This window comes from Erinaceus europaeus, chromosome 7 (assembly GCF_950295315.1).
Source record: "Erinaceus europaeus chromosome 7, mEriEur2.1, whole genome shotgun sequence".
NCBI lineage: Eukaryota > Metazoa > Chordata > Mammalia > Eulipotyphla > Erinaceidae > Erinaceus > Erinaceus europaeus.
Window position 1 is genome coordinate 94,030,662 of NC_080168.1, and position 14,227 is coordinate 94,044,888.

At 39.1% G+C, this 14,227-nt stretch overlaps 1 protein-coding gene across 1 annotated transcript in view; it reads right to left on the reverse strand.

Moving 5' to 3' along the window:
- Positions 1 to 1,250: 1,250 nt before the first annotated feature.
- Positions 1,251 to 14,227, reverse strand: part of KCNMB4 (potassium calcium-activated channel subfamily M regulatory beta subunit 4) — a 75,207-nt gene continuing 62,230 nt past the window's right edge. The window contains exon 3 of the mRNA XM_007530113.2: positions 1,251 to 1,777. Within this exon, the coding sequence (XP_007530175.2) occupies positions 1,609 to 1,777 (169 nt within the window). The 3' untranslated portion in view covers positions 1,251 to 1,608. The remainder of the gene's footprint in view (positions 1,778 to 14,227) is intronic.

Below are 14,227 nucleotides of genomic sequence, written 5' to 3' on the forward strand. Positions count from 1 at the left end.
CTACAACTCTCCCAATGATTTACATTCTAAAATAGAGAAAACAGTGGTTCATGGATTAAAAATTAGGAAATTGTTATTTTACTGGTGATGGACCTTTCTGGAGTCCTGAGGAAATAACTGAGGGAAGCTTGACCTTAAATCTCACTTTGCCTTTATTTTAACAGAGCATGTCTGAAAAATATTAGAAAAAAAAAACAAAAATAAATTGTTTTAGGGGCCAGGTGGTGGCATACCTTGTTAAATGCACACATGCTTTTCTCTGTGCACACATAGTGCACAAGGACCTGGGTTCATGCCCCTGGTGCTACCTACAGGAGAAAGCTTCAAGAGTGGTGAGGCAGGGCTGTGGGTGTCTCTCTGTCTCCTTCCCTATCTTTCCTCCCCTCCCAATTTCCCTCTGTCTCTATCCAATAATAATAAACCAATAAAAATATCTTAAAAATTAAAATAATCCTATATATTAAAATTATATTTTCACCTGTCCCTCCACTAAAGGTGTACATTTCATCTAAACAAAGGTCTGATTCTATATGAGAAGCAGAGGAAGTGTGATATTCACTAAGATCTATGAATGATATTTAAGTCTAGGAACAGGTGCAAAGGAGTATGGTTTCCTCAGTGAGCTTTGGATAAAGGCACAGAGAACTCAGCAGCAACAGCAGTATAACCTGAATTGCATTGCTAAGTCTGTCTGAACAAACTGAACAATGGCAGCAACACCCTTGTTTCAATGCTTCAGACATTAAGATCAAGACAAGGAAACCAAAAACAAAAATGATTGAACTGGTTTTGAATCTTTCTTGGGCCTAGAAAAATGAAAACATCATTTAACTCAGACAAAAACTGTCCTATACATCATGGATGTTCTACAGTTCAGAGATAAAGTCTATCAAAAGAAAAAAAGCTTCACATAGGTAAATGAGCAAAAAATGGAGCGCTCTTCACAACAAAGAGGAGCCTTATTCAGAGTCACTTCCCTCTCTGAAGATGTAATCTGGTGAAAAGTTATGGTTAGGCATAACAAGTGTTGGAGAATATGTTTTCTTTCCCCAATCTTCAAGGGTTCCTTGTTGAAGAATCATAGGAGATACCGGAGATGAGACAGTGAAGTCAAGCCTAGTGTAGGAATCCTTGTGACCAAAAAAAAAAAAAAAAAAATTGAATCTAGCAGGATCAAATGGAACCCAGAAGAGCCCCCCCCTTTTTTTGAAAACCCTGGTAGTTCTAAGTATAAAAAAGGAAATAGAAAAGAACACAGACCACTCTATTTAATATTTTAAGTAGCATAAATCATACTGGTTTGTATACTACACTGTACAATTATATATAATAACATTTTCAAGATAATGAACGTCATATAGAGTTCTCTGAAATGGTTACTCCACACAGCTAAGAACATGACCCTTCTGCCACTGCTATGACACACGGACTATAGTCCGAGGTTCCAAGTCTTCCAGTTGTGCCTGTTTCTGCTGCCATTGAGAGTGAGCCTCTTGGAGACCTCTCAAGAGCTCCTTCTAGCTCCTGAAGCAGGAAATGCATCCTGCAGGGAGGGGAGTACCCAAGATGGCAGCATCTGTGCTTTGCTTTCCACCAGTCCACTCCCCTTTATGAGAACTTGCGCTTCTTCATGGCTTCTGCCTTGACTGCCAGGCTCTTGGCACAGATGGTCAGGACCACAATGAGAACACCCACCACAAATGTCACCAGGGGCCAGAGGAAGCAGTGCAGGAGGACGATCTCATCATGCGTGCGTTGCAGGAGCACATCGTCTGGTCTGCAAGGTAGAGGAAAACAGGACAGAAAGAGTGGTCAACTGCCTTGACTATGGCACTGAAAACTCTGGACAACTTGGAGCCCAACTGGCTTTCTAACCCATGGGAAATGTTCACCACTGGAAGTGAAGATTTCACCTTGACTATGTACATTGGACTCTGGATTACAAATCCAACAAAGAATTTTGGGCCAACTTGCAGGGAAGACTCTTCACAAGTGGTGAAGCAGTGTTGCAGGTGTCTCTCTATCGATCTTTCTCTCCTGCCCCTCTCAGTTTCTCTCTGTCCTATCAAATAAAAGAAAAGGAAGAAAAAAAAACCCTGGGATTGAATTGAGAAACTTATGCACATTGTTTAAAATGTTATTTGCATAGTCAAAATATTTGCAAAATGTCAAAAGTATAATCATCTCTTGAGCTATTATTTCCCTCCATTCTAAACTGCTTGACATATTTCATTTTCTTTCTCATCTTTAGTACCTGCTGGCTAAGATAACTCAAATCAGTCTAAGAAATCATTTATGGACTAACATCATCAAATAAATCCAAATTAGACCATAGCAGTTAAATGAGGGTCCAAGTGGTATTTGCGCGCGCGTGCGCGCGCACACACACACACACACACACACACACTAGTTAAAGTCTCCATTTGACTTTAATCAGTAAGACCAATGGTGGGTATAATCTTCAGGTCAATTCAGCTTTTCTATTTTAAGGTTTTTATTAATGACATATGAATATTGAATTTAATGCATTTTCCTTGTGTCTGGGTGAGATTAGCTATCATTTTTAAAACTACTGACCATTTTCAGACAAAATTGGGAGTGTTTAGGGTGGTACAGCTATCGCTGACAACTCTTGATAATTTTTCTCTCAGCGTTATATTTCAGTCTTATCAGTGTGGGATTTTACTTTCAGTTTCAGCACTGGTCTTACATTCTAATAAGTTCCATTCCACAAACTAGGATCTCTCAGTGTTGGTCATTACAGAGAGATCCTAGAAACTGATCTTTTATATGAACAGTTTACATATTGCAAGGTATTGCCATTTCACATGCAGGACGGTGTCTTCTGTTACGATTAGTAGTGCTTCCTCCAAAAACGGGAAGAAAAGTAGGCAGCATAATTAGCCCAGTTGCCCTTAGGTGAAGGTGAGAGTGTTCCTGGTGCAACCTTATTATCCTTGCAAGATTTTCATTATCCTTTCAAGAAAGTTGAGGGTACAGATGGAGTCTTAAAATCATCAGGGTACAATACAGTTATGATGATATTTTACAGTCTTTGAATCCTGATCCTTAGAGCTGCCATGATTTTTTTCCTGGCTACGACCTGACTGCTCTCAGACATCTCAACCAAAGTGAGCAAAGCAATGCTATGTAAGAGGATGCTTCATGTTTGTTTTCCCTCCCTTTTTCTGTTCCTTTCCTTCTTTCTTGGATCATTCTAGTCCTGCAGAATATATTGGTGCAAAGATGAGTTTGATTTTTCCTCAAACAGGCACAACAATGTCTACTGTATTTAATACTATGGAACTGAACATTAATAAATGGCTATAGTAGTATTTTTCTAAAGGGGGAGGGAGTTTCAGGTAGGTGGGGGAATGACCTTGTAGTTTAAACACTATTTTAATGAATTTGCATGCAATTTCCATAAGTGCTGCTTTGGGTAGTTAATTTTCTAGTAAAATGTTTTAGTGAGTATCCTCTTTTATATTTATTTCGTTGTTTGCCATTACTGTTGCTGCTGAATCCTTTAGAAATAATACTGCACAACTGAGACAGGGAGACAGCCTCAGATGAAGGCAGTTAGAACCACTATGCATAATTTCTGAAACAGTTTGAAGAACACTTACTTTAAAAGGATGTTACTTAAAAGGAAAGGAACTGGGAGCCGGGGGGTAGTGCAGCGGGCAGGTGGCACAAAGCGCAAGGACAGGCGGAAAGGTCCGGTTCGAGCCCCCGGCTCCCCACCTGCAGGGGAGTCGCTTCACAAGCAGTGAAGCAGGTCTGCAGGTGTCTCTATCTTTCTCTCCTTCTCCCTGTCATCCTCTCCTCTCTCCATTTATCTCTGTTCTATCCAACAACGATGACATCAATAACAACAACAATAAGTACAACAATGAAAAAAACAACAAGGCAACAAAAAGTTTTTAAAATTTTTTTCAAATATTTATTTTTTAAAAATAAATATTTTTTTAAAAAAGGAAAGGAACTGGGGGTATGGATCAACCTGCCAATGTCCATGCTCAGCAGAGAAGCAATTACAGAAGCCAGACCTTCCACCTTTTGCACCCCATAAAGAATTTTGGTCCATAATCCCAGAGGGATAAAAAATAGGGAAACTTCCAATGAAGGGGATGGGATATGGAACTCTGGTGGTGGGAATTGTATGGAATTGTAACCCTCTTACCCTACAACCTCATCAATCATTATTAAATCAATACTAAAAAATGTAAAGAAAGAAAGAAAATAACTATGAAAGACCAACAAGACAGCCCACCCAAGAGGGTGTCTGCTTTGTCATATTTACAGTAAGGGTTCCAGCTCAACCCCCACCTACCATGCTGGGGGAAACATGGGTACTCCAGTGTTTTCCCCCTTCACCCGTCTCTCTACCTAGAAATGCTGACTTCGGGGTAGTGGGGCTTCATTTGCAACAACAAAATAATAGTAACTATAAACTGCTGGTGCCAAACTGAAGTAAAGAAAATTTAGTTTGCCCAAGGTTACATAATTTAAGATAAGGAAAAAATGATCTGAGGCCATCCCTGCACAATTTGTGAGCTTTTACTATGTTCCTTCTAGATTTTCACAAATTTGAGTAAACTCTGGTTTCTGTTAAAATGCATTTTCCTGGGCTTTAGCGCTTGATTTACTATCAATACATCAGAACATGAGGTGGGGGGGGGGTAGACATGTGCATTTTGGAATAGCCTTAGTTACTTCTAATATGTAATAAAATTCAAGAGGTCTGTATGATGCTAGAAACAAATATTACTTCAATGAAATCTTTAAGCAGTACTGTGTAAAGATCTCATAACAGAAAAGACTTTACTGTCAAATTTTACCCATATTTCTGACAAACAGTATGTGACATCATTACAGGATTTTGTACTTATGTAGTTTGATGAAGTCTGGCTGTCTATAAATACTTCCTAACATCACAATCATAAAATGATTCTGCCAGCCAACATGCCAGGCTGCTGAGATAGAAGTAACACCAGTGATAGAAAAGATGTGACTATTTCATTCTTTAATTCTTTGGATAATTGCTATCTATTCCTGTCTTAAATATTGTTTGTTGTTTATAACATGACCTTATTTGGGGTAACTAATTCTTTGTTCACTTGTGATTTAATAATGGTTTACAAGATTGTAAGATTACCGAAGTTCTGTGTCTAGTGCCCCATGTCCAGTCCCTGTGCCTCCTTCCCCCTCACCCCCCCCAATAACCTCTATAGTTCTTACAAAGTCTTAAAGACAGTTTCACTACTCCTTTTTTCCTTGAGCAAAAGTTCATGTATTTATATATTTTAATTATCTATATTCCATAAATGAGTCAATCCATCCAGTAGCTATCTTTTACTTCTAAGCTCCATTTTTCCCATTTCTCTTCCTTTTTTCTTTCCTTCCCTCATTTCTCTCTCTCTCTCTTTTTGAGTTCTAGGCCTGTTGTTGATAATCTATTTTTTTCCCACCACTTCTATCACCAAATGTTTGTGTCCCCATCCCCACCCTTGTAGATAACCAATATAGTTCTCCCACAGTCTTGGAACTAGGTTGAAATTTTCTTATTTTCACATTCACATACTCAATTGTCTATATTCCACATATGAGTAAAACCATTCTGTAGTCCTTCACTTCCTAACTTGCTTCACTAAGCATAATGGTATTTTTTTTTTTTTTTAGGTAGAGGGAGATAAAGACACACACACACACACACACACACACACACACACACACACACACACACACACACAGAAATCACAGTACTGATACTTCCTCCAATGCAGTGGATGCCGGGCTTTAACCTGGGTCACATCTCAGCAGTGATTGCACTAACCGGGTAGGCTACTTTGTTGGCCTTAAAGGAACTAACCCTTTTTTTAATTATTATTATCTTTACTTATTGAATATGGACAGTCAGAAATTGAGAAGGACAGGGGTGATAGAGAGGGAGATAGACAGAGTGACAACTGCAACACTGCTTCACCACTCGCAAAGCTTTCCCCCTACAGGTGGGGACCAGGGGCTCGAACCTAGATCCTTGCACACTGTAACGTGCACTCAGTCCGCCACCACCCAGCCTCAAGGAACTAATTCTTAACCATCAAAAGATATCTTCTGGGGGTTCCCGGAAGATGGCGGACTGAGAAGCTGCTAGTGGCTTGAGCTCTGACCACATGTTCTGGAAACGGTAGGATTTTCTGCCTTTAGTAGGCCAGTCAATAAGGGGTCCTAGTGGTGACACCAAGGAGGTGACTAATTTGGGTTAAGAAATAGAGTAGAAAAAAAGGGGGAAAAATATTTTTTTCCGTTTAATTATAAAGCACACCTCCTCCCCTTCCCCACCCCCCCATAACCAATCCCTGGGGACCAGCTCCTAGCAGGCTCCCCTGCTGAGCCTCTTTCTTTCTTTACCAAATTCCTGTCCCACCAGGGAGTATCATTCATTCTAAGTCTATACCCTTCTGAAACCTCTGGCCTTTTTTTTCTTTCTAAGTAGCCAACCCCCCCCCCAACCTCACCCCGCATAGCTAATTAAATAATTAAAAATAAGTTTAAAAAAATCTTTCCTTTCACTGCTCTTTTATGACTGTTCTTTTTCTTATCTTTTTCTTTTTTCTCTTTCTTTTTTTTTTTCTTTTTCTCATTCTTGTCATCCTTTCTTCCTTAATCCTACAGCTTCCAAAGCCACAGGCCCAGCCCCCACACCACCAAACAGTGTGCTTTTTTGAATTCATGATACACATTTGGGAATTATTTTGAGGAAGAATTCTGACTCAGTGTGGACTCTCACTGCAAGTGTCTCTGTTCAACTTCCCTTCCTCCTTTAGCCACCCCTAGGATATACAGTGGGTAGTAGATTTCCATAACTGTCTATTTCAGCCATCCTTGTCTAGTCCTGAGGGTTTTTTTGTTGTTGTTGTTTCACTGCTCTTTAATTACAGCTCTTTTTCTTATATTTCCCTTTTCTCTCACTTGTCTCTTTTTTCTTTTTCTTTCTTTTTTTTTTTTATCTTGTCATTCACTCCTTCCTTCCTTCTTCTTTGCCTTTCTGAATTTGTGAATTATTTTGGGGAAGAAATCTGACTCAGAGTGGACTCTCTATGTGTGTATCTCTGCTCTAGTCCCCTTTCCCCTCTTGTTACGCCTAGAATATACAGTGGATAGTAGATTTGCATAACTGTCTATTCTTGCTATCCCTTCTTTCTTTTCTCTTTCTTCTTCACTGGGATTTGGTTACTATTTTTTCACGGACTGTAGATATTGTTTGGCTAACTGATAGTGATTAAACTGCTTCAATACTTGCTTCAGTTTCTACTGTGATTCCTGAGGTTGGTGAGTGCAATCGTCATAAAGATATTTAGTACAGTGTTGCTTGTGTTCAAGACACAACAACTGAGGAACAACAGAGCATAAAAAAAGAAACACATAAATCAAAAAAATGGGTAGATCAAAAACAAATAAAACTGCTACCCCAATGAATGAAGACAAGAGCCCAGAAGAAACTACAAATCAGCCAGAAGTAACCATAGATAAGAAAAGTATGCAAGCAATAATAAACTTATTAATCACAGAAATGAAAACAACATTGGAGGAAAGGAATGGCAATATTAGGGAAACAACAGTTGAGACCCCCAAGGAAAATACTGATTATCTTGAGGCAATTAGAGAACTGAAAGCTGAAATAGCTGTAATGAAGAAAGAAGCTGAGGCAAGGGAAAGGAGACTAACAGAAGCAGAAAACAGAATTAGTCAGACAGAGGATGAGTTAGAGAAAACTAAGAAAGAGGTGAAAGAGCTCAAAAAGAGATTGAGAAACACTGAAAACAACAACAGAGACATATGGGATAATCTCAAAAGAAGTAACATTCGTATAATTGGCCTGCCAGAGGAAGAAAGAGAGGAAGGGAAAGCAAACATTCTAGAGGAAATAATAGAAGAAAACTTCCCAGACCTGAATAACAGAAAGGATATCAAGATTCAAGAGGCCCAGAGAGTACCAAACAGAATCAACCCAGACCTGAAGACACCAAGACACATCATAGTCACAATGAGAAGAAGTAAGAATAAAGAAAGGATCCTAAAGGCTGCAAGAGAGAAACAAAAAGTCACATACAAGGGAAAACCCATAAGATTATCTGCATATTTCTCCACTCAAACTCTAAAAGCTAGAAGAGAATGGCAAGATATCTATCGAGCCCTGAATGAAAATGGGTTTCAACCAAGGATAATATATCCTGCTAGACTTTCATTCAAACTAGATGGAGGGATCAAAACCTTCTTAGACAAACAACAGTTAAAGGAGGCAACCATCACCAAACTGGCCCTGAAAGAGGTTCTAAAAGACGTCTTATAAACAAGAACATCACTATAATACTGGAAATATATCAGAGCAAACAAAAAAAAATTTTTTTTTGAACAATGGCACTATAATACATGAAATCCATAATATTAATAAATGTCAATGGCTTAAACTCACCCATCAAAAGGCACAGAGTTGGGGGATGGATCAGAAAACATAATCCAACCATATGCTGCTTGCAAGAATCCCATCTGTCACAACAAGATAAACACAGACTTAAAGTGAAAGGATGGAAAACTATCATACAGGCTAACGGACCACAAAAAAGGGCAGGAACAGCCATTCTCATCTAAGACACGATAGATTTTAAATTAAATAAAGTAATAAAAGATAGGCAAGGACATTACATAATGATTAGAGGATCAATCAGCCAAGAAGACTTAACAATCATTAACATCTATGCACCCAATGAAGGACCATCCAAATACGTCAAGCACTTACTGAAAGAACTTCAAAAATACATCAATGGTAATACAATAATAGTGGGAGACTTCAATACCCCACTCTCACACTTAGACAGATTAACAAAGCAGAGAACCAACAAAGATACAAGAGAATTGAATGAAGAGACTGACAGACTAGACCTCTTGGACATTTTCAGAGTCCTTCACCCCAAAAAACTGGAATACACCTTCTTTTCAAATCCACATAACACATACTCAAGGATAGACCACATGTTAGGTCACAAAGACAACATCAATAAATTCAAGAACACTGAAATCATCCCAAGTATCTTCTCAGACCACAGTGGAGTAAAACTAACATTTAACAACAAACAGAAAATTATTAAAAGTCACAGAATTTGGAAACTAAACAACATACTCCTTAAGAACCACTGGGTCAGAGACTCACTCAAGCAGGAAATTCAAATGTTCCTGGAAACAAATGAAAATGAAGACACAACCTATCAAAATATTTGGGACACAGCTAAAGCAGTACTGAGAGGGAAACTTATAGCCATACAACCACATATTAAACACCAAGAAGAAGCTCAAATGAACGACCTTACTGCACACCTCAAGGACTTAGAGGAAGAGGAACAAAGGAACCCTAAAGCATCGAGAAGGACAGAAATCACTAAAGTTAGAGCAGAAATAAACAACATCGAAAATAAAAGAACCATACAAAAGATCAATGAAGCCAAATGTTGGTTCTTTGAAAGATTAAACAAAATTGACAAACCCCTAGCCAGACTTACCAAACAAAAAAGAGAGAAGACTCAAATTAATAGAATTGTAAACAATGGAGGAGATATCACAACTGACACCACAGAAATCCAGAGAATCCTGCAAAACTTCTATAAAGAACTATACGCCACCAAGCTAGAGAATCTGCAAGAAATGGAACAATTCCTAGAAGCATATGCCCTTCCAAAACTGAACCAAGAAGAACTACAAAATCTAAATTCACCAATCACAGACAACGAAATTGAAACCATTATTAAGAACTCCCCAACAACAAAAGTCCTGGACCAGATGGCTTCACAAATGAATTCTACAAAACTTTCAGGAAACAGTTAGTACCCATACTTATTAAGCTTTTCCATAAGATTGAAGAAACATGAATACTCCCTCCCACCTTCTATGAAGCCAACATCACCCTGATACCAAAAGCTGATAGGGACAGAACAAAAAAGGAAAACTACAGACCAATATCTCTGATGAACATAGATGCCAAAATATTAAACAAGATCTTGGACAACCGGATACAGCAACATATCAAAAAGATTGTTCATCACAACCAAGTGGGATTCATCCCAGGAATGCAAGGCTGGTTCAACATCCGTAAGTCAATCAATGTCATTCACCACATCAATAAAAGCAAAGCCAAAAACCACATGATTATCTCAATAGATGCAGAGAAAGCCTTTGACAAAATCCAACACCCATTCATGCTCAAAACTCTACAAAAAATGGGAATAGATGGGAAATTCCTCAAGATAGTGGAGTCTATATATAGCAAACCTACAGTCAACATCATACTCAATGGACAGAAGCTAAAGCATTCCCCCTCAGATCGGGGACTAGACAGGGCTGTCCACTGTCATCGTTACTCTTCAACATAGTATTGGAAGTTCTTGCCATAGAAATCAGGCAAGAGAAAGAAATCAAAGGAATACAGATTGGAAGGGAAGAAGTCAAGCTCTCACTATTTGCAGATGATATGATAGTATACATAGAAAAACCTAAAGAATCCAGCAGAAAACTACTGGAAGTTATTAGGCAATATAGCAAGGTATCAGGCTACAAAATCAATGTACAAAAGTCAGTGGCATTTCTTTATGCAAACACTAAATCTGAAGAAGAAGACATCCAGAAATCACTCCCATTTACTGTTTCAGCAAAATCAATCAAATACCTAGGAATAAAGTTGACCAAAGAAGTGAAAGACTTATATACTGAAAACTATGAGTCACTACTCAAGGAAATAGAAACTGATACCAAGAAATGGAAAGATATCCCATGCTCATGGATTGGAAGAATAAATATCATCAAAATGAATATTCTCCCCAGAGCCCAAATTTAATTATTCTCCCCAAATTTAATGCAACACCCAACAAAGTTCCACCAAGCTTCTTTAAGAGAATAGAACAAACACTACAATCATTTATCTAGAATATGAAAACACCAAGAATTGCCAAGACCATCTTAAGGAAAAGAAATAGAAATGAAGGCATCACACTCCCAGACCTTAAACTATATTATAAAGCCATCATCATCAAAACAGCATGGTACTGGAACAAAAATAGGCACACAGACCAGTGGAATAGAACTGAAAGCCCAGAAATAAATCCCCACACCTATGGACATCTAATCTTTGATAAGGGGGCCCAAAGTATTAAATGGAAAAAGGAGGCTCTCTTTAATAAATGGTGCTGGGAAAACTGGGTTGCAACATGCAGAAGAATGAAATTGAACCATTTTATCTCACCAGAAACAAAAATCAACTCCAAATGGATCAAAGACCTAGATGTCAGACCAGAAACAATCAAATACTTAGAGGAAAACATTGGTAAAACACTTTCCCACCTATACCTCAAGGACATCTTTGATGAATCAAACCCAATTGCAAAGAAGACTAAAGCAGAAACAAACCAATGGGACTACATCAAATTGAAAAGCTTCTGCACATCCAAAGAAACTATTAAACAAACAAAGAGACCCCTCACAGAATGGGAGAAGATCTTCACATGCCATACATCAGACAAGAAACTAATCACCAAAATATATAAAGATCTCAGCAAACTTAGCACCAAAAAAAGCAAATGACCCCATCGAAAAATGGGCAGAGGATATGAACAAAACATTCACCTTAGAGGAGATCCAAAAGGCTAACAAACATATGAAAAACTTCTCTAGGTCACTGATTGTCAGAGAAATGCAAATTAAGGCAATGTTGAGATACCACCTCACTCCTGTAAGAATGGCATACATCAAAAAGGACAGCAGCAACAAATGCTGGAGAGGTTGTGGTGTGTACTCCTATGTTCATAGCTGCACAATTCATAATAGCTAAAACCTGGAAGCAACCCAGGTGCCCAACAACAGATGAGTGGCTGAGAAACCTGTGGTATATATACACAATGGAATACTATGCAGCTATCAAGAACAATGAACCCACCTTCTCTGACCCATCTTGGACAGAGATAGAAGGAATTATGTTAAGTGAGCTAAGTCAGAAAGATAAAGATGAGTATGGGATGATCCCACTCATCAACAGAAGTTGAGTAAGAAGATCTGAAAGGGAAACTAAAAGCAGGACCTGACCAAATTGTAAGTAGGGCACCAAAGTAAAAACCCCGTGGTGAGGGGTAGACATGCAGCTTCCTGGGACAGTCGGGGGTGGGAGTGGGTGGGAGGGATGGGTCACAGTCTTTTGGTGGTGGGAATGGTGTTTATGTACACTCCTAGTAAAATATAAATCACTAGTTATATAAATCACTAGTTAATTAATACGAGAGGGGGAAAATTAATTGTATGTCTGGAAGTTTTTCAAAACACAAACAATCTTTTCAATATATAGGCTGTGTAATTGATATGCAGACTCTCTCAAAAGCCTAGACCAAGTAGATCAGAAGCAACCAATAGCACAGCTATATACAAGATACTGGGTACTGTACAGCAAACCCTAACAAAAGGACTTTTCAAAGTTAACCCAATTACCAAATAATGTGATGATAACACTAACTATTGATTGTCTTTTTGAACCCTAAGACAGCAGGAACCTCATATCTCCACTATGGAGCCTCAGTTCCCTCAGTTTGGAACCATTGGATAGGGCCCACTTTCCCGTATGCCTCTCCCAATCCATATCAAATAATATTGCATCTGCCGATCACAACCTAATCAACACAACGATTGCCACCTCAACATGCTTCACTTCAAACTGTGTCCAGAGACTTCACGTGTGGAATGACAACCCTTCAACTTCATTACTCGGGTGAGACCTTTCCTTTCATAGTATACTCTAATTTCATCTCAGGTGGTTCACTTTCTAACAAAGTCCCAAAACCTAGATATACACCAGTTTCTGTGAGAGAGAGCATATGTTCACACGTATCTGTAAACAACTGCAAAATATATGCCTGAAAGCAGAAGTGCACTAGAGTATGCATCACCAGGTTCCAGATATCATCAGGATGCCGGCCAGGCTTCCCTAGACTGAAGACCCCACCAATGTGTCCTGGAGCTCAGCTTCCCCAGAGACCCACCCTACTAGGGAAAGAGAGAGGCAGACTGGGAGTATGGACCGACCAGTCAACGCCCATGTTCAGCGGGGAAGCAATTACAGAAGCCAGACCTTCCACGTTCTGCAACCCACATCAACCCTGGGTCCATGCTCCCAGAGGGATAGAGAATGGGAAAGCTATCAGGGGAGGGGGTGGGAAATGGAGATTGGGTGGTGGGAATTGTGTGGAATTGTACCCCTCCTACCCTATGGTTTTGTTAATTAATCCTTTCTTAAATAAAAAAAAATGCAAAAAAAAGATATTTCAATGACTGTAATATGTAGGTATGAAACAATACTCCTAAAATCTTAATATAATAATATTGAAAATCAGTATTAAACCAATAAAAATATAATGATTGCAAAAAAAAAAGATATCTGCTGTTATCCTACATGTCTGAGAAGACAATCATGCAAAAAGGACTTCCTTAACAAGCCAGGAACTGGAAAGGACAACACTAATTATACCCAAGCTTTCTAGATGCTCTCCTCACTGATGAAGACAAAACAACGGGGCCCCTTATTTGCTTGGAAAAGTCAAAGACCAGTGTGGAAAGATGTCATCCTTATAGAAAAGACTGCAGGGGCCAGGTGGTGGTGCACCTATTTGAGCACACGTATTACAATGCGCAAAGACCCGAGTTTGAGTCCCCAGTCCCCACATGCAGGGGGAACGCTTTGCGAGTGGTGAAGCAGTGCTGCAGGTGTTTCTTTGTCTCTCTCTTCCTCTCTATCCCCCCCTTCCCTCTCAATTTCTGGATGTCTCTATCAAATAAATAAAGGTAATAAAAGAAAGAATTAAAAAAAAGAAAGAAAAGGCTGCAAATGCTGAGAAGATAGCCACAGAACAAAGTTGCTGTGTCTTTTCCTCAAGAACGTTAAGAAAAAAAAAAAAAGGCAGAGGCTGCCCTTTGAAATTCAGTAAGATGATTAGCAGGGGATTAAAATTTTCTTTATCTTTAGGTAAAAAACAGACAACCTCACCAATGTACCCTGGAACCCCACCTCCCCAGAGCCCTACCCCACTAAGGAAAGATAGAGACAGGCTGGGGGTATGGATCAACCTGCCAACGCCCATGTTCAGCAGGCAAGCAATTACAGAAGCCAGACCTCCCACCTTCTGCAGCCCATAATGAT